Raw genomic sequence first — 27273 nt, forward strand, 5'->3', positions numbered from 1 at the left:
TAGATGTTCTTTTTAGTGCATGATTTGAATCAAGACCCTGGAATTGACAAAGTTCTATTATATTTATTTCAACCCAAGACATTTGTGTAAGGTTTACAGGATCGCATCTAACGAACAACTGCAGCTAGAGCCAATCAAGAAACAGTCTCAAAGACAAGGTTGTGTTTTTTAAGAGTTCCAAGTGATTTCACCACTGGAGCAGGTAAAGAGAGAGCCATCCCAGACTTTTCTCTGTTTTATATCCTAACATCCAATATGTTGGCCCCCAAATCCAGCCACTTCCTCCCATTCCACTGTCTCTATTCTGGTAATAGTACTAATCCCTTGCTGGACCACTGCAACATCCTTTTACCTATTCTCCTGTCTTCTCCTTTTGTCACTCCATGGTATATTTTCCATATAGCTGCAGAGTGATTCTTTCAAAATGGAAGTCTGATCATATCGTGCCTTTGCTCAAGGCCTTCCATCCATTCAAACATCAGAGTAAAATATAAAATCTCTGCACCCAGTCCTCAATTTCATCTCTGGAATTTTTCCTCTCACTCTTGGCTGCAGTCACACTGGTCTGCAGTGTGGTCTCTTTGTTCTTTATCAAACACGCCAAGCACATTGCTGCCTTGGGGGTCTCTTCCCTTTCTGGTCCACAATCTGGAACGTTCTTCACTTCCTTTAGGTCACTGCTTAATAGTGGTCTTCGGAGACGAGGCTTTTCCAACCACACATGTCCTCCGTCATTCTCTATCTCCCTCTATCTCTACGATGCTTTAATTTGCTCTACAGCACAGAGTCCCACCTTACATATTATACATTTATCTCACTATTTGTCTTTCCCAACAGAATGTACTCCCCATGAGAGCAGGAAGTGTATCTGATTGGTTCACAGTTATATTGCCAACAAATGTCAGCACATGGTAACTACCCAGTAAACATTTGTGGCTGAATTAATCTTCTGTGCGAGTAGAGGGGCTGATTGAAAAAAGCAATTTACTCAAGGCTGAAACTAAGGCAGTCTGTGCTCCACTGATGATCGCATTCGTGATTTTGAATATGAGGGTTTTTCCCTTACTTCCAAACTTTGCATTTTCTAACAGACGCAGCTTCCTACCCTGCATGCGGCACTGCTACCAGAAGTAACCAAGTCAACAGGATGAAGCAGAGAATCGAGATTCCCTTGTGTAGCTCATCACTGTTATGGCCTCAGTGACATACTTCAGTTTGGCAGAGAGAACCAGCTCCCTCTCTCACATCCTCTGTAACCAAGAATAAGGACAACTGCACACTTATGAGGCAGATGCAGGGACAAAATGACAGCAAAGTTAGAGGAATTAACTCAGGAGCATCCTGACAGAGTTAGTTCAGTGTTCAGTCTCCACACAGCAAGGCTTTTCTACTCAGGAGAAATGGAAGTTCTCCACTTTAGTTCTTTTCAGATTCACAATTCCTCCTGGGTAGTACATTAGGGAATTAAATAAGCACAATGACTGTTTATTGATCCAAGCGGTACCTGTTTAGGATCTTGCAGCTGTGTTGGTAATATCCCTGGCTGCACTTGTTACTTCATTCATTCTTTAGGCAGCATCTGTTTATCGAATACCTGCTCTATACTAGGCACTCAGTTATCTGCTGGGGTAGTTAGGAATCAATTAGACATGGCCCTTTTCCTAAAGAAATTGATAATCTAGTGGGAGAAACAGCATGCAGACATAGAGCTGGTTGTGTGCAAACCAAAAGTAAATAGGGTTCTCATCACAAGAAAAAAATTTGGTTTTCTGTTTCTTTACTTGTGTATCTATATGAGATGATCGATGTTCACTTAACTTATTGTGATAATCACTTCAGGAAGTATGTATATTAAATCATTATGCTGTGCACCTTAAGCTTATACAGCACTGTATGTCAATTATATCTGAATAAAACAGGAAGAAAAAAACCAAAAACATGTACACAGTGCTGTATGTAAATTATATCTCAACAAAGCTGGGAAAAAGATTTTTTAAAACTTTGAGATAATAAATATTTGTTCTTGTTGTTTTTTGAAGTAAATAGGGTTCCATGAGAGTGAAAACACAAGGAACTAAACCCACTTAGGGATGTGATGTTTTCACTGAAGGCTGAACAATTAGAAATAAGAGGAAGGGGTGCAATGAGGAGCCTGTCAGGAAAGGGACAGCATAAGTATAAGCCCAGGGTGGAGGGGGCATATCACTTTCAACAAACAGAAGGTGGCCTGAGTGGCCAATGCTGTGTAGGAAGTGGGAGAGGACAGGAAGATGAGCCTGGAGGCTAAAGAGGGGGCCAGATCGTGCAGGCCTTGCAGACTTCCTTGAAATGTTGGTCTTTAACCTGAGAACAAGAGGAAATCACTGAATCGTCTCAGGTAGGGAAATTGCACAGTCTGATTTGCATTTTCAGAAGTTCACTCTGGCTGCTGTGTGCAGAAGGGATGAAGGAGGACCAGGCAGAGGAGAGTGTCCTGTTGGGAGGGCATTGCATTTCCCCAGCTGACAGAGTATGCATCTTGCACTGGGGCTTTTATGGTAGAGATGGGGGAGTAGAAAGAAGAGTAGGCAGATTGACTGAGAGCAAAGCAATGGAAGAAATGTTCATATCTGGAGGTTCTGAAAATAGCTGTATTGATTTTGCATCTCATTTTCCAGATTCACTTTTACTTCTTTGCTGCAATGCAAATTTTGCCCCCACTTTACATCCACTCCACCCCTACTGAGACCATGTTACTTTGGTACTGAGTTGCCATAATTTGCATTGCATTTCTCCAGAAGGCTTGGGCATGAGGTACAGCAGGTGTGCTCTGATCAGCTCCGCACACCCTTAGAGTCGGCCCCACCCTGAAGCCCTGAGCTTACCCTCAGAGGAGATGAGTTACCTGCATTCTGGAGATGAGGAAAAATGACTAAAATTTTTTAAAATTTAGTTCTACTGGTGGTATTTCCTATAGTGGCTGATACTATAGTTCACAAAGCATCATTGTTGACCTGTTAAATTCTCTTAATCAACAAACTCTGGTGCAAATTTACCTAGTCTTTATTAAATGTTACAAACACTGTGGGGAAAAAAACCTTAAAATTTCACTTGTTAAGGCAATTATGAAACTTTACATTATTTTTTCCCATTCATGTTTTGCAAATATTTTCTTTTCACTTAAACTATCTTGGTTGAAGATTTTCTAAAAACTATAACATTATACAATAGGCTTGATACCTTCCATTTACTTTATCGCATTAATCTGTGAATAGCAAATACCAAACTGGTAGAAAATGGCACACAAATATAAGAAAAAAAAACATAAAAATAGGTGGAACACTGAACATAAAATAATGAAACTCTATAGTCAAAGGACCAAAACTGCCAACATTAATTTATAGATTGATAATTCCATGTATTCATGCACTCTTCATTCAAAATTATCTGATATATAATTCCTATATGATTTACATTAATGGCAATTTATAGATCCATTAGAGGTTCCCAAACGGGGATCAAACGTATTCTGGAAGGATTGTGAGGTTGTGTTTGGTGGAAGCAGACCCTTGAAGTAAAGGAACTGTAGGAAGTGGGCAAGGCACAGAGATTTCAATTTAGTCAGAACTGGTTGTATTGATTATATATTTATTTGAGGTATGGTATTCTATTGAATAAAGAAATCTCTGACTAAAAATATTAACAACAACCAAAAACACCCCACAAATTTATCTAAACCAGCTCTCTCGGGGATTTCCACTTCCAGCCATGAAGGAGAAGCCAGTAAGAGACCCACTTTCCTGCTGAGAACAACTAGAAATGCAGAATAAAAATAATTCCCTTGAAAGTATGGGACAGCAGCCAAAGGAGTTAAAACTTAGACTAGATCAAAAAGAGATGCTTGTTGAGAGGGACCCAATTTTCTGCATTTCACTTTTCCTCCCAGGGATTTGCTAATTCTTAGTATGGAAAGAGAAACTGAGATGCCAGGTAGAAGGTAGTTGCTGAGAGGAAGATAATTCTTTAGAGTTTTCAGCAATCTCATAGGGCCAAGGAGGCAAAAACTGGAGTCCAGGACAGCCAAGGGAGCAAAGGCTAGGAGCTAAAGTCCCATAGGAGAAGGGAGACTCAAAGACTGGCCCTTTACTGCAAGTTTTCTTCCACAGTTTTTGCCTATTGTTACAATAGCAACAGTTAAAAAGCACACTGAAGGCATACTAAAAGTAAATCATGATGATGGGAAAACAAAAATTGGAGTAAATGCTTCACAGATGAGGCAGGATACTAAATAATACATCTGATTCTCTGTTGGCATCTGGGAAGACAATTCCATAGGACTAGGGAAAATGAAAGGCAGACTAGACCTCAGAAAGAGTATAGACTATCTTCAATCCACTTCACTTGACTGAATTGAGATGGTTTGCCTCTCTGCTGCCCTTCAGATGACAGGATGAATTCTCTCTGGATAGAGGAAACATTATCTAGACTGCTATGGTCTGAATGTTTGTGTCCCCCCAGTATTCATGCATTGAAATCCTAATGCCCGGTGTGATGGTATTAGGAGGCGATGTCTTGAGAGCTTTGTAGGTCATGAAAGTGGAATCTTTATGAATGAGATTACTGTTCTTAATTTTTAACTTTTTATTTTATATTGGAGTATAGCCGATTAACAACGTTGTGACAGTTTCAAGTGCACAGCAAAGCGACCCTGACATACATATATACGTATCCACTCTCCCCCAAACTCCCCTCCCACCCAGGCTGCTACATAACATTGAGCAGAGGTCCCTGTGTTATACAGTAAGTCCTTGTTGGTTATCCATTTTAAATATAGCAGTGTGTATATGTCAATCCCAAACTCTCTAACTATCCCTTCCCCCTACCCTTCCCCACTGGTAATCATAAGTTCGTTCTCTAAGTCTGTGAGTCTGTTTCTGTTTTGTAAATAAGTTCATTTGTATCATTTCTTTTTAGATTCTGCATGTAAGCGATATCATACAATATTTCTCTTTCTCTGTCTGACTTACTTCACTCAGTATGACAATCTCCATTGTCCATTTCACTCTTTTTAATGGCTGAGTAATATTCCATTATATATATATGTACCACATCTCCTTTATCTATTCATCTGTCGATGGACATTTAGGTTGTTTCCATGTCTTGGCTACTGTAAACAGTGTTGCAATGAACATTGGGGTACATGTATCCTTTCAGACCATGTTTTTCTCCAGATAGTGTATAAAAGGGACCCCACAGAGATCCCTCTCCCCTTCCACCATGTGAGAACACAGTGAGAAGTTGCCAGCTATGAACCAGGAAGAGGGCCTTCACCAAAACACATCTATTCTGGGGGCTTGATCTTGGACTTCCCAGCCCCCAGAACTGTGAGAAATGTATTTCTGGTTTTACAGGCCATTGAGTTTGTGGTACTCTATTACAGCAGCCTGAATAGATGAAGACACAGACCCTCTATATTTTTTCATAAGCATGTTTGCCATTCAATCAAAAATTACCCAGTGTACTAAAAATAAATAATAATAATAATCAAGATAAAATCAAATAATAAAAACAGTCACCATAATAAAGTCTCCATTTTGAAAGCCTTAAAAGGCTCCATAATCACTTATTTAAACAAGTACAAATTCAATTAAATGAAACATGGCACATTCCAGTCACCAGGCAAACATCAGAGGTGAATTATAAAGAGTCTTAACTCCATTTTGAATATTTGACTGCTGACAGTGTTTAAGTCTCACTCTTCTCCCTTTTCCTCTTGCTCCACAACTGGGCAAACTGATAGGAAAACTCACCTTTTTTGGATGCCAGTAGGGAAATTTGAAGAAACATTCAAGATCCAGCCCCTCCGTGGAAATCTTGACTCCAGCCCCACAGCTTGATAAAGACCAAAAGCACCTGTTCATCTCTTTGCTGAAGCCACTGTGGACTGGCTTGGGCACCTGCTCTGCTCTCTCTAGAAAGTCCCACTATGTGAGTAAAAGAGCTGTTCATACCCTCTTTGTGGCTGCTGTTGTGTCATCAGTCTTGAAATCCAAGCTGATTTCAGGGGGCAGGGAAAGTTGCCCTCTGTGGGGCAACCACAAAACGGAAACAAAATTGATCCAAATATTGGAGTTCTTTGACTTGGATTTTTAAAATAACTCTGATTAATGTTTTTGTTTGTTTGTTTGTTTGTTTGTTTTTGCGGTACACAGGCCTCTCACTGTTGTGGCCTCTCCCGTTGCGGAGCACAGGCTCCGGACGCGCAGGCTCAGCGGCCATGGCTCATGGGCCTAGCCGCTCTGTGGCATGTGGGATCTTCCCCGACCGGAGCACGAACCTGTCTCCCTGCATCGGCAGGTGGACTCTCAACCACTGCGCCACCAGGGAAACACTTGATTAATGTATTTTTTAAAGGAGATGACCTGATAATGAATTATACCAGAGAACTGGAATCATTTAAAAAAAAAATGAATCAACTAGAAATTCTTAAATAAAAATTGAATTCAGTAGATCAGTTTTAAGCATATTGAACACAGATGAGTGAGCTTAAAATTAGGTCAGTAGAAAATAACCAGATGTAAGTATAGCTTAGGAAGAAACTTATAGCCTTAAATGCACATATTTTTAAAATAAGAAGGGTTAAAAATCAATGATATAATTATCCATCTCAAAAAGTTAGAAAAAGAACAGTAAGTTATACCAGAAGAAAGCAGAAAAAAGAAATACAAAGATTGGAGCATAAATAAAATTTAAAGAAAAACAAAATCTACAAAGTTGAAAGCTGTGTTTTAGAAAAGATTATTAAATTGATCAAACTCTTACAAAACTAATCAATTAAAAAAAAGACACCAATTAGCCATATGAGGAATGAATAAGAAAGAAAGAAAGAAAGAGTAGTACAAATTCTCACACATTAAAAAAAATTAGAAGACATGGGCAATTTTATGCTGAAAACTTACAAAATTAAATTTAAATAAATTCCTAGAATACAACTTACCAAAGCTGACCCAAAAGGAAATAGAAAATTTAAATAGTCTTAGGTTTTAAAAAAAAGAACCTGTACTTTAAAAAATCTCCCTCAAATAAATACCCAGGCTCAGATTGCTATATCAGTGAATTCCTCCAAATATTTAAAAAAATATATAATGCCAGTCTTACACATTCATTCACTCCCAGAAAACAGAAAGATGGAATAATTTCTTACTCATTTTTTGAGGGAAAGCATAATTTTGATACCTCTGAAGGAGAATAAAGGAGACAAAAATCATACAACTGTCTCAAAATGTGCAGAAATTTTGTTTGGTATAATTTTATACATATTCATGATTTTTTAAAATCTTAGTGAAGGAATAACAGAAGACAACTAAATTAATCTACTAAAAGTATCTGCAAGAAATCTAGAACAATCAATATAATTAGTGGTAAAATATTTAAATTTTATCACTGTGATCTAAAAGTAACAGAAATATCTATTACCACAATATCGATCTGAACATCTGGCTAGTGCAATAATGCAAGGAATAAACAAGATACAAGGACTGGAAAAAAAGAAATACAACTGTCATAATTTTCAGACAGCATGATTGTGTATACAGAAAATCCTAAAGGCTACAGTCAAAATTTGGCATTAGTAAGTGAATTTATCAAGTTAATGGATATGAAAATCAATATATCAACCAAATTTTTCATATTATAGACACAAAAACTAAGGCCCAGAAAAGTGCCCAAGTCCATACAGACACTTTCAAAATGGAAAAATGGTGACTCTCAGCCCAGCACTCAAGTTTTCTTACATGTATGCATCAGCAATGAAGCACTTGTTTGAAGTACATAAGCTACAGAAATGTTTTCAATTCCTGTTCACCTCTAATCAAACACAGGCTAGTGCATACCCTAGCCATGGCACCTCCCGGGTATCAAGAAATTCTAAAATGCTGCTGCAGTGACCACACAGTGGGAAGGAAAGGAACAACTAAGGGAAGCAAATCAGCAACGGTCTGAAATGTGGAGTCTGAAAGACATGAAGCTGCTGCTTCTGGCACAAGTTGTGGATCAAGGATCACCCAGAGTGGCTGGATTCCCCTTCAGTGAAACCTACAGATGGGATGAAGGGAAATGGTGGGTGTGTCCAGGTCTATCACAGGAGAAGGGAGAAAGAGTAGACGAGTGGGCTACTTGGTCCTGGCCTCACATTTACACAGGGAATCAAGCTTGAACTTCAAACATCATCTACAAATGAGGTTGCACACAGAATTACAGAAAGACACTGACAGGACTGAAAGTAGGAGATGTTTATCATATAACTTTGAAGTCATGTCCTTTGCTTCGTCCTTAATGCCTACGACACTATGAATTAACATTCTCTATAAATTCTGCAGTTATCATGTAAATACTGTGATTATATGTATGGGATGATGTATCTGTAGGTTAATATTATTATTTATTACATACAAATATTTTAAACTTTTGTAGCACTCATTCAGCATTCTTTCTTTCCTCCTCTTCCTCTCTGTGTCCTTCTACCCCTTTTTCTCCTTCTTTACCTGCTCTTTCTCAAAATAACAGAAAGGGCCAGAACTTCCAAGGCAACCTTGGAAAGACTCTGGATTCTTCAATGGCCAGTTTGGAGCTTGGAATTTCTGTGTAGAATGTGAAGACTAATAGGGTGCTTGCCCCATCCGTGGGGACAGAGCCAGAAAGACTGTCTTGATATTATAAGTATGACCCTATCTTTAACTCTAGTCTGGTGTCACCTCAAGACACTGGAGCTATGGTAGGAAGTTCAAGGGTTTTATTTTAGTAGTTTCAGCTTTTGCATGTTCAGCTTGCCAACTGCTGTCATGGGTGATATCTCAGCCTGTGTCCTAGAGGACCAGGGGCCTCCTCGAGGCTTGATGTAGGACTTCCTGCAGGCTGAGTGTTCAGCCCCAGAAGCGACAGCAGTGCTGGATTAACCAAAGAGTGAACCAAGCACATGCTTAGGGCACAATTAAATTGGAGCACAACCCCATCACTCACTGCAAGAAAAATGGAGAGGATTTCATATCTGATGAACTTATTCAGAATTTAATTTTGCCATCCAAAGAAAATAAAAAGTAATTTATTTAATTTTTAGCTTGCATTTAAGTTGTCTGCAGTTTTGAGTAATTTTATTTTATTTTTGAGTTACAGTGGGGCTATACCAGAGTTTTTGTTGCTGTTTTTGCTGTTGTTTCGAAGTACTCAGACCCTGAAAAAGTTTTAACCTGGCTCTGATAACCATTCCCTTAATTTGCCAGGACCCTTGCCCTCCTTGACTCTTTTTCTCTATCACACACATTTCCTGTTCAGCATCTCTCTTTTCTATGTAGCCCCACATCACTCAATCCAACCTTTGCCAAGCTGTTGGTTTTCAACTCTTAGATTTAGGCAGTCTGGTTAACATTTCACTTTTATTTTGTTTCCCCTGAACAATATTTTTTCTCAAAATCACACAGCACAATTTTGCATTTATAAAGCAACTCCCACAGATGTCTCTAACACAGAGAATATACTTAGGACCTGAACTTACACTCCTACTACTGCCCCAAGATCCTTCACCAGGAGTTCAGACATCTCTTATAGGGAGGGGGGATTGATTTTTACATGTTCATAATGTGGCCAGCTAATCCAGGCTTAGGTGAGTGGAGTGGAGATGGGGACGAAAAGGGAACAGTGTTTAAATCTCCTTTTGGCAATTTTAATTCTATTCCCTCTAATCAAACCTGGTCTTCAGAACTTTGGAGGGTCCTTTCTACTGCTCCTGTTTCAGCCTCTGCTTATTGTTCAGGAAAATTAGCAGACATGTTTCAGAACACGTTTAGAATTGTCTAATACAGAGAGGAGAGATTACTGAAAACCTGTTTCCTTTGCAAGGGATGGAGTCAACAGAAAATAAAAGAAAGATCCAGGAAAACCATAGAAGGATGGCCTGTTGAAATTCCAAGAGACATGTCGAGATTAAACCCACTGATAAATTCTAGTCTTGGGCCTCTCTTGACTTACCTCCACCAGCTTGTTGGCATGCTCGCGGAAAACCTGGGCGTATTCCTTCACTTCTTTCTCATTCCCACTTTTTGCAGCCTCAATGAGAACTAGCAAAGGGACGTTGGTTTCCAAGAAGGAATCAGATATGTGATCCATCACTGCTTTCCGAAGCTACAGTGAAAACAAAAACAGAGACACACACAATTAAGGAACAGAGGAATTGTCTATTTGAGCGTATTACTCATTTAGCCATATGAATTATATCACTGCCTGGAAATAGTTTTTCTAAAGTCCCAATTCTCATGGTCCACAGGCATAACGTTCCAACTCTCTTTTTAATCTTGCTGGTGCTTATCACATCAAAGGAATGCAAAGAGATATGACTGATGAATGATTCTGAATTAACTGTATTGTAGGTCAACTTGAAAGTTGACCTACGCATGGCCTGTAGCTCATTACATTATAGGCTCTCCTTATCAAAGTTCTGCTCTCATCCTTCATTGGCCAAATGTCTCCCTTCAGGTTTTGAATCTTGATTCAGCTCAAAAACTTGCGCTCTTTAGAAAAAGGAGAAATCTAGGCATCATTCAACAGGTGGGGAGAACTTTAGGTGAACTGGGCATTGAAGCCACCTTAAAACCTTACCGCTCTGCAGTCTCCTACCCTTTATAGATCCACTGTTTGTATTTAATGGAGGTGGAAACATGAAACATCTAACGATATCAAAAATGTGTCTGCCCAGGTGCCATGATGATATAGTTGCTGTGCTCCAGAAAGAAGTACTGACAATTATTCTTCAGGGTAAGTTAGAATAAACATACCCAAATTTCTAACAGTGCATAATTACACATCATTCCCACATTGTTAAAATGGGAAGCAGGGCAGCTGCATGAAAATGAAATGAAAGTGTACTGAACAATTACCTTAGTGCTGCTTTGTTCATAACTGTCAGAATGTATAAAGGGAAAAAACACCCCAAATACAAGTAAATACGAGAGAAGATGATAAACAATGTGTATATTTTCCAAACAAATATTCCTATTCAGGAGTATTCAGGCAAATCTTTTGATAAGGTGATACACATACATATTTATCATTGGTCAGAGGAGAATTTTGCACAAATCTCGGTTCCTTTTTGCACTAATTACCATAAAGTATGCATGTGTGTATGTGTAGCTTAGTTTTGGTTCAACTCTGGATTGAGTTGGACATTTCACCATATAAAATATAACAAAGCCTATGGAAAATTAACATTAATTAGTTACTCATTTAGCAAGGTGTGTTAAATTTCTGCTTGAGAATAATGTTTTTATTGGTGAGCTCATATATTCTGGGTATATATGATGTGTCAGACAACTAAGGTTAACCAAGATCTTTACATATTACATTACTTAATCCTCACAACAATACTATGAGATAGGGACTAGTCTTATGCCAGTTTTTCAAATGAAGAAAGTGGGACTTGGAAAAGTTAAATAACTTGCCTGCCATCGTAAGGTGGCAAGTAGCAGAAGCCACTATGAAAAACTCTGAAAGGGACAGTGCAGTGGACACTTGAAACTGACCTGGCTTGGCTCTCTTCCAGGACAGAGACCCTCATGAAGGAGAAACTACTGGGAGTGAAATCAAAATTGAACTGGATGGGGACAACAGAGATAAAAGAAAGGGAAAGTCCAGGTAAAGTGGGGACAATTGTCAGAGCCAGGCTAGCTATCTCACCAGTCAAGCCACTGTGTTGTTTTTTTTAATCTTAAAATTTTTATTTTGGTAGAATATATATAGCATAAAGTTTTCCATTTTAACCATTTTTAAGTGTACAATTCGGTGTCATTAATTAGCTTCACAATGTTGTACAACCAACACCATCATATAGTTCCAAAATATTTCCATCACCCCAAATAGAATTGTATAAACATTAAGCAAAAATTCCCCATGCTTCCCTCCTCCCAGCCCCTGATAAATCTACTCTCTGTCTCTATGAATTTGCCTATTCTAGAACATTCATATAAGTGAAATCATACAGTATTTGTCATTTTGTGTCTAAGCCACTGTACTTTTAAATGTTACACAAAAGTAACAGGAGTGAGAGCTCTGTGAAGCTAGAAGACCCATCTGCTCTTCTAGCCTCTGTCTAAACCTTCAGGAAGATTGAGTTCACATAAAAATGAGCAACTTGAAATCATCAAGGTCAAAACTCACATAAAATTATTATAAGAAAAATATATCATCTCTACACAAACTAAAAGCATGCCAGAAAAATATGCCTGTAAAACAAATTAAAACTGTAATCTACTATTTCAAACATATTAAAATACACTAAAAATTGATGCAAGATATGAAAGAACATAAATTAGAAAAAGAAGAAATTATAGGATGAGGTCATGAAACTCAGAAAAGAATTATAAATAAAAGAAAAATCATTTGAAGACTAAACAAGAATGAATAAACACAATTGCAAATGCCTCAAGAGAAATAAAAAGAGAAAACAAGGAAAAATTTTTACCCAAAATAAATTTTTGGAAAAGAGATTTAAAAAATTTGAGTAAAGGTGACAAATATTGGAGATAGGCAAAGAAAATTCAATTTATGGCTACTAGAGGTCCCTAAAGAAGAAAATCAAAGCAAGAAAACAGAAAGAATACTAAGAACTCTAATTCATGAAAGTTTTCCTCAATATATATATATATAAAATTTTCAATTAAAGTGTTATTATATAAATATAATCACTTACATATTTATTTTATATAATTATTTTAAAATATATAAATTATATTCTTTATACATTCAATGTAGAAATATATATTCTATATAGAAATATATATTATATATATATAAACTATTTTCTGAAAAAGCGTATCATGTACTTGAGAAGAGTGACCTATACTATCAACCAAGAAAACTGGATTCTAAAGAAAAAAGGGGCAAATCCTTATGTACTTAGGCAAATAGAGCATGTGACTTATAAAGGAAAGAAAATCAGATGATGACCAGACTTTTCAACAGCAAAGCTTTTGCCAGAAGAAAATGAAATACCATATTTAAGATACTCAAGGGAAGAAAATATGAGCTAAGAATTTTATAACCAGCAAAACTGACTTTCAAGGATATAAGCCACAGACCAAATTTGATCAACATGCAAGAACTCAGAAAATATTGTTGCTATGAGACTTAGGGAATCTGTTAGAGAACGAACTTTACCTGGCAAAATAACTAGAAAAACATCAACATAATATCTAGAAAAACATAACATAAGTACTGGCAGTGAGCATTCAATATATACATGTTTATAGAACTAAGAATATAGGATAGTCAAATGGGAGAGAGTATAATATAAAATGGAAGTATGCTCTGGCAATGAAGAGGTAAAAATGAAAAGAGAAAGGGAATAGGATATTTTTTGTGAAAAGATTTTAACTATCTTATGTAATTTTAATTATAATGGTAGTATGAAGATTGCTATTCTAACACTATTGTGTTTCAAGGTAAAATAAAGCAAACAGTTATGAAAGTTTATTTCTCATCTCCTGTGTTCTTGCTAACCAGAGGTGTTGGTGTGGAAGAAAGACGATGTAATATAGAAGAGGTTAAGGAAAAACCCTGTAATCCTAGATCTGAAGTAGAAATATCAGTATGAACACATGAGATTTTAAAGTGAAAACACATACACACACACACACACACACATACACACACATACAATTTCCAAGTTCTGTCCAATGAAAAGGTCTAAGAACAATGGCCAGCCCAGTAGCAATGAACATCTTGAAATACAATTTTCCCCTAAACCAAACTAGGACTTCTTAGAGAAATGGTTGATTCCAATTTCTTTGGGGCTAGAAATATACAGATAGCCTGAAATATCTTATTATACCAGACAGCAAAGAGAGATCAAAGACTACTAGGGTCATGTAAAAATAACTCAGTAGGCTCCCACTTGGCCAAAGACTAGACAATTTAAACGTCACAAAGAATAAAAATTCCAGTGTCTTGAAACCCATCAAATATGTTTAAATGAGTTTATAATGACTAAAAAATAATAATAATTAATTGGTCACCTTCAGAGGATGACAAAGAACCAATTCATTTATCTTGGAAGAATCAAGAATACATCTTGCCTTTCCTACCTGAACTGAAATTCTTTGTAACGAGGAAAATGTCTGTCTATAAATTTAGTCCACTTAATAACTGAAGGCAAAATGATAGAATATCACCATTTTGCAACCTTTAATGAATTAAGACATCAGACAATGAACAATAGTGGTTGAAAACATCACAAAAAAGATACAACAATTTAAGAATTGTGAATCACTATATTGTACACCTGTAACTTATATAATATTATATATCAACTATACTTCAATTTAAAAAAAGAGAGAGAGAACCAGACATTATGTGCCTTCTGATGAAACAGCACAATCTCAAGTATGGTGATGCCAAAGGGATCAAACTTGAACATGGTAGAAGCTCTGGATCCCCTTGGTGGTTTACACAAAATATAGAAGACAGAATAACATATGGGACTGCATCACACATATCTATTCAGCTAAATGCAAACTCCAGAAACCTTACAGTACAAACCATCCGGGTTCCTCAACAGATAGATTATAAGCAAAAGAAAGGGATGGAAGGGGATGCAACAGATTAAGAGACTAAAAAATAAATCCCCAAACGTGGGCAAACCTAAACTATATCATCTGAAGATGAATATCAGAGTGATAAAACCACAAAGGAAACGAAGTGAGCATTCTCAAAGTCAGGATAATGTTGCTTTTTGAGGGAGGCAGGAAATATAAAAGGCGTTTCTACGGAGGCTGGCAAAGTCTATTTCTTGACCTGGGTAGTGGTTACAAGAGTGTTTGCATAATGATAATGCTTATTGTGTGTGGATTTCTGTATCTATGCTTTATTTTATAACTAAAAATTTCAAAAAAAAAGGAAACATTTCTCATGCACACTTTTCCAATTTTATCTAGATGGAATACAGACGTGACCCCAAGGTGACCTGGGAAGCCATGAATTGAAGATGGTGTACAACCCCTGTTCCCCCCAATCAACCTACACCTGAATACATGGAGGAGAGCTTCCCAGTGTTCTGTCACTGGCCCAGTATTGTTACATGATTAAGAATGCAATTCTATTTTGTTGGAGCTGTTGCACATTTTGAAGTTTATTAGTTATAGTAGTTGGTCTGTTCTAACTTAACTAGAACACGTTGAAACAGATCTCTTTTTTTTCCTGCCAATTCTGTCTTCTTTTAGGCTACCTTTCCTTCCCTTGATTCTTCCTACTTAAAAGGTGGGCCCCAGGCCAGTATCATTGCCATTTCCTGGGAGTTTGTTACAAAATCAAGCCTCAGGCCCATCCCAGACTTCCATTTCAATCAGAATCTGCATTTTAATAAAAAGCCTAGGTGATTCCTATGCACAATAAAGTTTGAAGAGCACCGCCCTAGAAGACTTATCGTATCAGTTAACTTCTTAGTTGCAAGCATTAGAAACTGATTTTGGAAGGTTTAAGCAGAAAAGCTCTCCTGTTAGTTGAAAGAAAGAACAGAATACAACAATGTTAGGACAGGGTTTCCCTGGTGGCGAAGTGGTTAAGAATCTACCTGCCAGTGCAGGGGCCAAGGGTTCGAGCCCTGGTCTGGGAAGATCCCACATGTCACGGAGCAACTAGATCCATGCGCCACAACTACTGAGCCTGCACTCTAGAGACTGCAAGCCACAACTACTGAGCTCACGCGCCACAACTACTGAATTCCACGTGCCTAGAGCCCGTGTGCCACAACAAGAGAAGCCACCACAATGAGAAGTCCGCGCACCACAACGAAGAGTAGCCCCTGCTCGCCGCAACTAGAGAAAGCCCGCATGCAGCAACAAAGACCCAACACAGCCAAAAATAAAATTAAAAAATAAATAAATTTATAAAAATACTGTTAGGACACTGTGTCTTTATGTCATTAGCTTCTGATGCAAAGTCTTAGGCAAATGAAACTGATTTTTATCTGAGTGAAATACAGACCCAAACTCTGGGTCATGTGTAAACATCTAGTTGCAAGGGTGAAGGAGGAAGGTGTTGGGAGGAAAGCACTTTGTAAAAACAAGTGTTCTGGCCATTTTAGCTTCTTATATACCAAAATTTATATAATGAGGAATTCCCCAAACATAGGAAAGGAATTCAGATGCTGACTCAAAACCAAAAAATGGCCAATAAAGAATAGATCTGGTAGAATAATAATTCAGGTACTCAAGCATGGGTGGAAGGTGGAAAAAGTAATATATTTGTAGGAAAAAATTAAAGGTGAAGGGTTGTCTGTAAGGAACAATATCAGAAACTATGGTCTGGGACAGGAATGGCAAGTATACTGCCACATTTCCTTGCTATGCCTACACCAGACATGACTAATCAATCAGTGTTCTTTTATTCTGAGCTCAAATACCATTTCATAATCCTTCTTAGGACAGTGTTCCAGATACCTAATGCCAATAAATCCTATTTCTTCTGCAGAAGGAAAGCTTTCTTTCTTTGCTGAATCTTACCTGCAATTTAAGTGTTTTTGCATGCAAACCTTTAGGTGGAATTGTCTCCGAGCATCTGACAATCCAGTGCCATCTTGATTTTTCAGAAATAAGAGTTAACACCCAAATCTAGGCTGGGCTCATGATATTTAAGAAGTGGCTGATTGTTTTAACATGTCTTGTCATTTAGACAGATGTTTAGAAAAATCTTGTTAAGAATAATAGTATTCACTTCACTGCAATGATGTAAGATACACCAATCAAGGTCAAATTCAGGGTAGATCGTGATTTTAAACGGGCTCAAAACTTTGAACCTTAAATCTTTCCATGGATACAGCTGCTCTGGGCTCTTCACAATCACTGACACATTTTATCATATTTCCTTAAGCTTTGGGGTGTAATTGTTATTAAAAATGAAATATAAAAACAACAAAGTGTCTGGGCCAGGAGCCATCTAGCCTAGGGGCTTGACAAGAATTAAGCCTCATTAAGTCAGGCAAATTTTAGCCAGTCTGAAGGTCAATTAAGGTAATCAGTCAGTGCAGTAATCCACCCAAAACCACTTTAATAAGCTAAGGTGCTGCCAATGCACACAGTGCACTGGTAATGACAGCACTGCTCACAGTTTGGGATGGGGGTGGGGGCAGCTGTGGGGGGAGCAGAGGCATATCTATGAAGCTTGTGCAAGAGCGCTCAGAGAATAATCATTTTTTTTCCCCTTTATTTTATTTTCTTTATGAGAAACACATAAAATCCTTTGGTCATTCTATTCATTATCCTGATGGCACTATCTTCTGTGAAGCAAAATCATTTTAATTGGGATACCAGCTTCTTTCCTTAATGAAACCAATTACTCCTCTAAAAAAAGGAAAAAAAAGAAGAAGAACAGTTCATCAGGCTTCATGCTTTTCTCCATATACCCCTCTCCCCAGTTCAGGCCCTAGTGAATCAATTCAAAGCACAACTGTCATCATTAGAAACACCAATGTGCATGGCCCTAAATAACAAACACATGATGGTTTAGTTTAGTCAGATAAACAGTCCATGCCCTCTAGATTTCTCCTCTAGGAGTGCTGATGCAGTCAAGATAACAGTTGATACATATCTTGCTGATGGATTAAAATGCACTGAGTAGATAACTGTAGTAGATTTGTTATATGAATGGCCCCATTCTTCACCCTCCTCTACTCAAGCCCATTGCCATGTAACTCTGTATTGTCTGCCTTCTCTGGCTCTGAGTTGGGCCATGTGGCATGCTTAGGGTCAATGGATGTTGACCATTATGATGCATGCAGGGGTGACTTTGCTTGGTCCAATGGACTTGCTTGGTTTAGTTAGTCTGCCATTCTCATGAGTAGGACATGCCTAGGCTAGACTGCTTGTCCCAGGAGGAGGGAGACAAACATGTGGAATAGAACTAAGTCACCTCAGTCATTCCCATCAAGACCATCTTAGGTCAGTGAAGAGCAACTGAACCCATACACGTGAAAAGGCTTGACTAAGGTGACCATCTTCGACTACTGAGCAACAAATGCTATTTCTGCATGCCATTGAGATATTATACTGCACTACTGTGACAAGAGATGACTGATAATATACATATTAAACTAGAATAAGTTTTTGTGGTCACTGAACCATTTTTGGGGGGAGACACCATCAAAATAAATTTCTGATCAATCAGTTGACTGGTTGGTGTCATTCTAACTCAGTTCTTTGGCCAAAAGTGCTGGATTAACAGTACATGTACAATTATAAGCTCTGGGCTATGTTTAAAAACATCACAGCTGCAATTTCTTATTTGTATAGATTTAACAAATTATTTAGTTTGAAATTGTACTGAAAACACAAGTCTTGGGGACTAGGACAGGGAAGGGTTGGTCAGGGATCATCTTGAAGAATAGCAGCAGGTACTTGGCTCCTTCTGCTGGCTCCACTTTCTGTCCCAGTATGCACAGCACCATACCAAAGTCCCCTTCTTACTCCACAGTAGGCAAGGGCAATTCCTTTCATGGGGAGAATGAAATACTGCCTTAGGATCCCAGGCAGTCCTGGGTCATCATGGATCTCCAGATGGCCTCAATTCAGCATGTACAGCAGCTTTCCTTAGTGCTGGTAAAAATGTTAGCAGAACATGGAGCCCATAATCACTTGAGGCAATACAAGGAAGCAAAAGAGAGATTGGTGGAATGGAGGGTAAATGCAGAAGGCAGAAGTGGATTGCAGCAGTGGGCCATGGAGAAAAGGTGGCAAAAGGGGGAGCAGGAAAGGATTGGGGAAAATTAGTATGTCATATTAGCAGACTTTAATGCTTATTTTGTATCAGACACTGTTCTAAATGCTTGGAATAACTCAGTTATTTCTCTGACAAGACCTGGGTACTATTTTCTCCATTTTATAGGTGAGGAAACTGAGGCAATTGAATGTTACTTGTCCATATTCACATGGCTGATAAGTGGCAGTGGCAGGATTTGAACCCAGGCTGGCCCCAGAGTTCACGCTCTGAACTAGTAGTATATGCAACCGCTCCTTTGTCTAAATTTTTCCAGCTTTGCATACATTATTGACGGAAAGCAAAGGTATATAGATACTGATGGTGCATCAAATTCCAGGAACATACGTGATCCAGCTTTCTGGATGATGAGTGAAGTGCATGAAGAATTCTAGAAGACTCCCCCAGGATAATAAAAGAAAAAAAAAAAAGAAAACCCCAGTAGAGAGGATGGGAAACAGACCCAGGGGCAGATGGATATCCCAAGAGGGAGTAAGTTGTCCCTCCAGAGGAAGAAGTGATGCTGAGTCCTAATGAATCCCCATTCCAGGAGCTGAAAGGGACCTCCTGTATACTCACTATGAGACTCTGTGACTTCCTGGGGCTTTATGAGTCTGTAAAGAAAAAAAAAAAAAAAAAGGAGGACTCATGGGTCAAGATATGTCTACTGCAAAAACATGTCCATGGGTCATACTTGCTTTTATGTAACTATCTTATTAAAACTTTTTGGTCAAAGTGCTTTTTTCTTTTTTTTTTTTGCGGTATGCTGGCCTCTCACTGCTGTGGCCTCTCCCGTTGCAGAGCACAGGCTCCGGATGCGCAGGCTCAGAGGCCATGGCTCACGGGCCCAGCTGCTCCACGGCATGGGGCATCTTCCCGGACTGGGGCACGAACCCGTGTCCCCTGCATTGGCAGGCGGACTCTCAACCACTGCGCCACCAGGGAAGCCCTGTTGAAGTGTTTTAAAACAGTAAATTGTCAGATTCTCAACAAAGGCTCAAGTCAACAGAAGTGAGAGTCCTCCCAGAAATGATTGGGATTCACTTCCCCTGCTTTCAGATGGTAATTATGGTATGTATGAAAATCTATAAGCCAGGTGGTGACAGAGGTTAGAATGGATTTGCATTATTATAGAGATATCTTTGAAAGGTGCAGATGAAGGTTAGTACTGTGACAATCTAGCATTCTAGTTTTTTTCTCATTCTTAAGAGTTTTAGGATCAAATCATATTCATCCTAAATATATCTATCTATTACATAGTCCATGAGCAAAGGCACATCCAAAATTGAGAGCCAGAGTCCTAAGCAGCCAGGACCAGGGACACCTTGAACTTGGTATCATCCAGCAAGTGCAGGGACTCATAAATACTGCCTTCATTAGCTCATGAGCCCTGTGATTTGTGTCTCTGATGAATAGGGGCACAATTTTTTGACCCCTCCGGTAAACAGGCAATGTAATTCCTCTGTAAATTGACTATTAGAATGGTTTAAATGCCCTTGCCTACAAGCTGAAAGGCATAGTTAACACTTTTTACATAAGCTAGAAGACCAAAATTTAGCTATCAATCAACCAGGGCAGAAAGGAATGACTTGACAAAATCATACGTTAAGTCTGACAGGAGTCAAGAACACAAGGCTTTCTTCCAACTATTTAAATGTATGTGTGGCAAGGGAATATTAATTGCCTAAGACAAGACACTTAAAGGTATTAGCTCAGCACTACCAGTCTATTTTACCCAATTAGTGCTATTCATCAATGTAAACAACTACATTTTCTTCAGCAAACCAAAAGAAATACAGTTGATGGATCACAACTATTCTAACAATTCACCTTCTTATTTCATAAGAGGGCAGAGTGATTAAAGGATAGAGTTTAACTCACAAACTCAAGAAGAAGAATAAACTGTCTCAAAAATGACCAAAATGGTCTGCCAATGGGGTGGGACATGAGGAAGGTATGATGTGTATTGAGCCACTTTCAAATAGATACTGCAAAAGTGTTTTGCACAAAGTTTAAAAATCTGCAACCATTTGATGAATATGAAACAGTTCTCTGAAAAAGACAGTTCAAGAAAAAAATGTCTCTCCCCAGACAACAAGAATCAGAGAAGCTTAAACTTGGATGAGATTTTGAAGGCTGTATGCCCAATTTTAATCTAACCAATGAAAGGACATCTCTGCAAATCTTTTTAATGGGTAGACATTCATTCTTTCTCTAATTTCAGTGTTATTGAGATAAAATTGAGATTAAAATAAAATTGTAAGATATTTAAAGAGTACATCGTGGTGATTTGATATACATATACATTGTGAAAGGATTCCTCCCATCTAGTTAATTAACATATCCATCACCTCGCATACCTTTTTTTTGGTCAGAAATTTAAGTTCTACTCTCTTAGAAAATTTCAATTTTACAGTACAGTGTTATTAACTATAGTCACTTTATTATTTACATGAGACTCTCAGACCTTATTCATCTCACAGGTTAAAGTTTGTACCTGTTTACCAACCTCTCCCCATTCTCCCATCCTCCAGCCCCTTGCAGCCACTTTTCTATTTTCCACATTTACGAGTTTGACTTTTTTCTTTAAGATTCCACATATAAGTGATACCATGCAGTATTTGTCTTTCTTAGTTTGGCTTATGTCACTTAGCATAATGCCCTCAAGGCTCATCTATATTGTCACAAATGGCAGAATTTCCTACTTTCTCATGGCTGAGTAATATTCCATTTTGTGTGTGTGTGTGTGTGTGTGTGAGTTTTATATATATCTCACATCTTCTTTATCCATTCTTCTGTTGATGGACACTTAGACTGCTTCCATATCTTGACTATTGTCAATAATGTTGCATGGACATGGGAGTTCAGATATTTCTTTGATATTCTGTTCTCATTTCTTTTGGATATATATTCAGAAGTAGAGGAGCAGATCATATGGTAGTTCTATTTTTACCTTTTTGAGGAATCTCCATACTGTTTTCCACAGTGGTTGCACCAGCTTATACTCCCACCACCTCATCAACACTTGTTATCTCTGGCCATCATAACAGGTATGAGATGATATCTCATTGTGGTTTCGATTTGCATTCCCCTGATGATTAGCTATGTTGAGCATGTACCTGTTGGCCATTTGTATGTCTCTTTGGAGAAATGACTACTTGGGTTCTCTGTCCATTTTTAATGGGATTGTTTCTTTTCCTGCTGTTGAGTTGTATGAGTTCTTTGGATATTTTGGATATTAACCCCTTAACACATATATGATTTGCAAATATTTTCTCCCATTCCATAAGTTTCCTTTTCATTTTGTTGATGGTTTCCTTTGCTGTACAGAAGGTTTTAGTTTGATGTAGTCCATTTGTTTCTGATTGTTTGCTCGTTTGTTTTTGCTTCTGTTGCCTTTGCTTTTGGTGTCAAATCCAAAAACTCACTGCAAAGACCACTTCCAAGGAGTGGAAAACATATCCCCTATGTTTTCTTCTAGGAATTTTATGGTTTCAGGTCTTATGTTCAAGTCTTTAATCAATTTTGAGTTGATTTTTGTATATGGTGTAAGACAGGGGTCCCATTTTATTCTTCTGTATGTGGATATCCAGTTTTCCTAACTATTTATTGAAGAAACTACCCTTTCCTCATCATACATTCTTGATTCTAGTTGTTCATTCTTGTAAAGGTAAATAAAGGCCGCTTAATAATCTGTCTTCAGTTGTGCATTTCAACATCTTTTTCTGATCTCACAGGGGGAAAAAAAGGATCCATAAAGAAAAATCTGCACAAATGCCACATTAGTATTAAAGAGATTTAAATGTTAGACCAAAGAAAACAAATAAGAGTAAATGCACAAAAATAAAATGGGGTAGGTAGTAATGCAATTAGCTCAAAGGAGGCAGGGTCCTTATTATAAGAGTAGTAAGAAATTCACAGAGAGGAAAAAAATATGCTTTATCTCTTTCTTTATTCCACTGCCTGTACTCAGTAATTGGTGTTCACTCATTCATTCCTTCTACTAGCATTTGAAGAGTCCCGGGTGTACCAAGCACTATGTTTGACCAGGGACACAAAGAAAAATAAGACAATTCATCTACTCTCACTCATTGCTAAAAATTCCTCTGTTACCTCAATTCCCAATTACTAATAAAGCTACAGTGATCAACTTAACCACATATACTTGACTGGCCTCATAAACGCTGCTTAGAGTCAAGCATGAGTTCCTCCTATTCAGTGTATTGGAGGCTGGCCTAGGGAACACCCTAAAAGAGTCCAAATTTGTTAATTTCCTTCACATCATATTACTAAAGACTTTTTCTCACTTAGAAAGGTTCTCCCAGGATTCCTCCACCTCTCCATCATAACAGACATACTTTCAAATATGCAGTTTGTTAGCCTGGAAGGTTTGGTATTTCAAAAGGGTGGAATTTTAGGTAGCATAGGTGAAGGTGGAAAATATATTTCTAGTATAACACCTTGTTCAGAGCCCTTAACCCACACTGAAAAGCAGACCGATTATTCTGTGTATTTGGAAGTTCTACTCAGTTTCCAGCTGCTTATTGCCCTTAATATTAATCCTGTGCATGCTCACTTTTATAGCTTGCAGAGAAATTTCCTAGACATTATTTCATTTGACCTTATTTACAATGTCATGGTGGTGACAGATGTGGTTTGCAGGGCGAGCATCATTTTCTTTGCTATATCCTGATAGACGAGGAAAGGAAGGGTCCACTAGTTACACATAGAAAATACCAGTCAGGTCTTCTGGTTCCAAGAACAGTGCTATTTTACTTAAGGTCTATGTGTTTATGAATCTGGCTGTTCAAATTCACAAACCCCAATTGGACAAAGATGATCTTTTTTTCCATCCTTCACTCCTACACCTAGTCAACCATTTACCCCCAGCACTATATCCCCTCAGGCATTGCTTACCACAAAGGAGGATCTAAGTTTAGATAGCTGGATATTTCATGCTGAGTATTTATTATCTGCCATTGATTAACTGGTATTGAATGGGCATAAGCTGCTTGAATCCAATGTGAGAGAGTCAAGAGTTGTATCAGATAAGTTAACTCTAGCAAGGACTCTTAGGAATTTTATGAAATATTGCTCAAAGAAAGATTTGATGCCCCCCACACCACCGGCATTGGCAATTGAGAGAGATAATCACTGAATAGATGGTTTTATAGAAGGTTAACAATAGAAGCCTATAAAAAGTATATTAAGAGCAAGATACAGAGGAGAACAACTCTCTAAAACCCTATTTCTTTCTAGTGGGGTCAGTTCTATACACCTGCCACAGTGTGGCAGAATTTGTACCAGATAGAATCATCTGGCCCCATACTTCCATATTTCTGGCCATTCCACATTACAACACTAGTCCTGTGGGTCTCAGAAGAATCCTCAATGTAAATACAAGAGGCTCTGGGAGGATCCCACCCAAAACTTACCAGTTCCCACTCCAGGTATCAGATGAGTGACACTTCAGTTCACTTGAGCAGGATGGGAATCTTGGGAGGATAAGATGCTGTTGGGTAAGGGAGGATGGATGATGGGCACTTACCGTTGGTACATATGTCACTTGTAAATGAACCTCTAAAACTTCTGACCATTTGTGGTCATCAAAGAGCCCATCACATTTTCTAAAAGAGAAAGCCTTTCACCCATGCTCCCCTGCTCTAATCCAGTTATAGATAACCGCGTACCTCTGAGCTAACTTCTCTATCCCGAGCTCTGCCACCGTACGCTATACTTCTTCACTTCCTGTCTTTAACTATTGCACAGCGTTTCCAACAGCTGCTGAATTTTTCCCTAGAGGAGCTTCATTTCAGACAGAGCCCTAATGATTACTCCACATTTCTAAGTTTGCGGAAATCCTATAACATGACTGATGCTATCACTGTTTAAGGGAAAGGTAGGAGACAGTCAGACTTCATGTCTTTCAGTTTTTCAGGAGATCTGGACTCTTACACCATATCTGTTTCATCTGAAGCAGACTCTTACTTCTAGAGCATGGGTTGCCCTACTTTCCCTATAAAAGGCCAGACAATATATAATTTAGTCTTTGCAGCCAGTTGGTCTCTACCACAACTACTCAACTCTGCCATTATAGAACAAAAACTGACAATACAACTTCTTTACCTAAACAGGCAGAAGGCCAGATTTGGGCCACAGGTTTGCAGGCACCTGTTTTATGTGGTTTCATCCATGGATTTTAAGTCTTGCAACCTTATCACTCTGTCCATGTCACTCTGTTGCTTTACTAGTACTGCAGATCCCTGGCTATTTCAAGCTCCATTCACCCACTCTTTACTTAGAACTGAGCATCTGCAGTATCCAGCAGTTACCTGCTTAAGAAGAGAAATAAGGAGGCTAGAAATGGCCTCAAGAGTCCCCAAGGGGCCAGTCTGACTGCTTTACTTGACTTTTATTCTCTTTGCCTCACTCTCTGCTAGAAAACATAGGTGATTTCAATGGTGTCTAAGCAATTACGTTTCTAGCAGACACTTTGAGGCAAAGAACAGAGGAATGGTTAGCTGTAAAAGCAGGAGTTGTTGACTTTTCCTAAAAATTCTGTGAACTAGGAGCATATCTGGTTGGGTTGCCCAGCCTGCTCATTACCTCAGTAGGTGTTCTGACCTGGACTGGACTCCAAATCCTGATATTGCCTCCTAATTTGGCAAACATATTGAGAGTACTTCCACAGACTGGACAAATACACAGAGAATGCACCCAAAGAGCAACAGACAAGCTGGTTGCTATGGTAATTTACAGACACAATGAAAGTCACAAGTGATCTACTTTCACTTGGTTATTACGGCATCTATGGCTACAACCTCAGGGTCACATTGATCTAAGCCTTCAGATTTCAAAGGAGGGGCTGAGGGAAATCTGCTCAGTCGGCATGGTTCACTAGTGCTGCCTTCTTCCTGATCCTGTGACTCTGAGCCCTCCCTCGCCCATGTTAGCCTGCATGGACCTCCCAGCTCGCCTTGACCAAAGGTGCTCTTCAACTTCTCTGTCACTCCCTTCATGCAGCTGCAATTCCGACTGCAGCTACTTAAAGGCAGCTTGATCTTCACTGAAATTGAAGGAATCAAATAAAGGTATAGACGTACTGCCCTTAAGAGTTAACAGGATTGATGTACTCATGAAAAACCAAGAAATTGTGGAATGAGAGAGGAGGTACTGAGACTGGTTATTCACCCAAACTTCTGACAAGCACTTATGGTTGGATCAGATGGAAAATCTCCTCTTATCACCAGAGCCCTCAAGACAAATCGTTCCTCTCTAACCCTAGAACACTGGGGCACAATCCATTCATCTCCTTCTTACTGAATATACCAGGCAGGTCAGCTAGTCTCTCGATTTGCATTTAATCAGCTATCCCGCACCCCAGCTAAAATGAAAGTCCTTTACTTTTCTCCCCTGTGATTAATTAGGAAAATAATTTTCAAAATCTCATTCATGGTGCAGTGTCTTGCACAGGGCTGGCCACAGGTATGGATGATTTAAGGAAGAAAAAAAATGATGATATTAAAGAGGAAAGCTATTATTTTGATTATTATTGAGGATCTCAAGACATTATTAATTGATATTTACCTTATAACCTTCCCATTAATGGAATTTTAATAAAAACTATAAATTAAGATCAAAGTGTATCAACTTTAACAACTACAGTCATTAAAAGGACAGGCTTCAGAATCCTCCCACTTGGGTTCACTAACTTACCAGCTTTATATCAGTAATAAATGTAACTTCACTGTCACAGCTTCAAAATGCAACTCTGTAAAAATAAAATCTTTTGATAATAATAGACTGTAGAATCAGATTGTAGATAACGTGTCAAGGAGAGAATAGACACTTGTTAAGCAAATGTCCAACAGTTTCAGTGGGTTTCAGCTTTGCTTTTTTGACCTTCATACATAACCAGATACAAATAGAAACAATGGATCAGATGATTAAGAGAGTTGGCTATTTCAGCTTTCAATGACAAGACAGCAGCAGCTGCTCGGTTCCTAAGCCTAACCACTCTTAGCATTCAGAGTTATGGAAAGGCAAGCCAAGTGGTTGTGAAGCCATGAATTCATATGCAATAATAATCACTATTTGTAGGTCTTTGAAACTCTAAATAGAGTTCTTTACTGAAGTTTTTATCTGGGCCTTAAACTTAGACAAAGTAGGAAAAAAAATCAGTTTTGCAGCACAAAACCAACATCAATGGTTGATAATTACAAAATCACTGATCTTAACTCAATTTCCTTGCTACTAAAATTGCCCAGTAATGGTACCAGATGCTGGGTAAAGGGATAAGCTCCCATATCTAAAGCAGAGGCTGTTTCAGGTGGTATTAAGGATGCTGAAGAAAGACCTTTTGCCCTGAGAAAAGACCTTAGAGGTCCCTTCTACTTCTAAGAGTTTATGAGTCCATGACCACTGAATCCATCTCTCTTTTTTCAAAGCTGGTTGAGAAATAAGCTCAGAAGATATTATTCCTTTCTTTTCCTACCTCTCCTT

The 27273-nt window shown here is 38.4% G+C and overlaps 1 protein-coding gene across 2 annotated transcripts in view; it reads right to left on the reverse strand.

Moving 5' to 3' along the window:
* CTNNA2 (catenin alpha 2) overlaps window positions 1–27273 on the reverse strand; it is a 1193101-nt gene that overhangs the window by 221420 nt on the left and 944408 nt on the right. For both annotated transcript variants that reach the window (XM_030837530.2, XM_030837533.2), the window contains exon 9: window positions 10003–10155. In XM_030837530.2, coding sequence (XP_030693390.1) covers window positions 10003–10155 — 153 coding nt within the window. The remainder of the gene's footprint in view (window positions 1–10002; window positions 10156–27273) is intronic.

The sequence above is a fragment of the Globicephala melas genome, chromosome 12 (genome assembly GCF_963455315.2).
Source record: "Globicephala melas chromosome 12, mGloMel1.2, whole genome shotgun sequence".
NCBI classification, from domain to species: Eukaryota; Metazoa; Chordata; class Mammalia; order Artiodactyla; family Delphinidae; genus Globicephala; species Globicephala melas.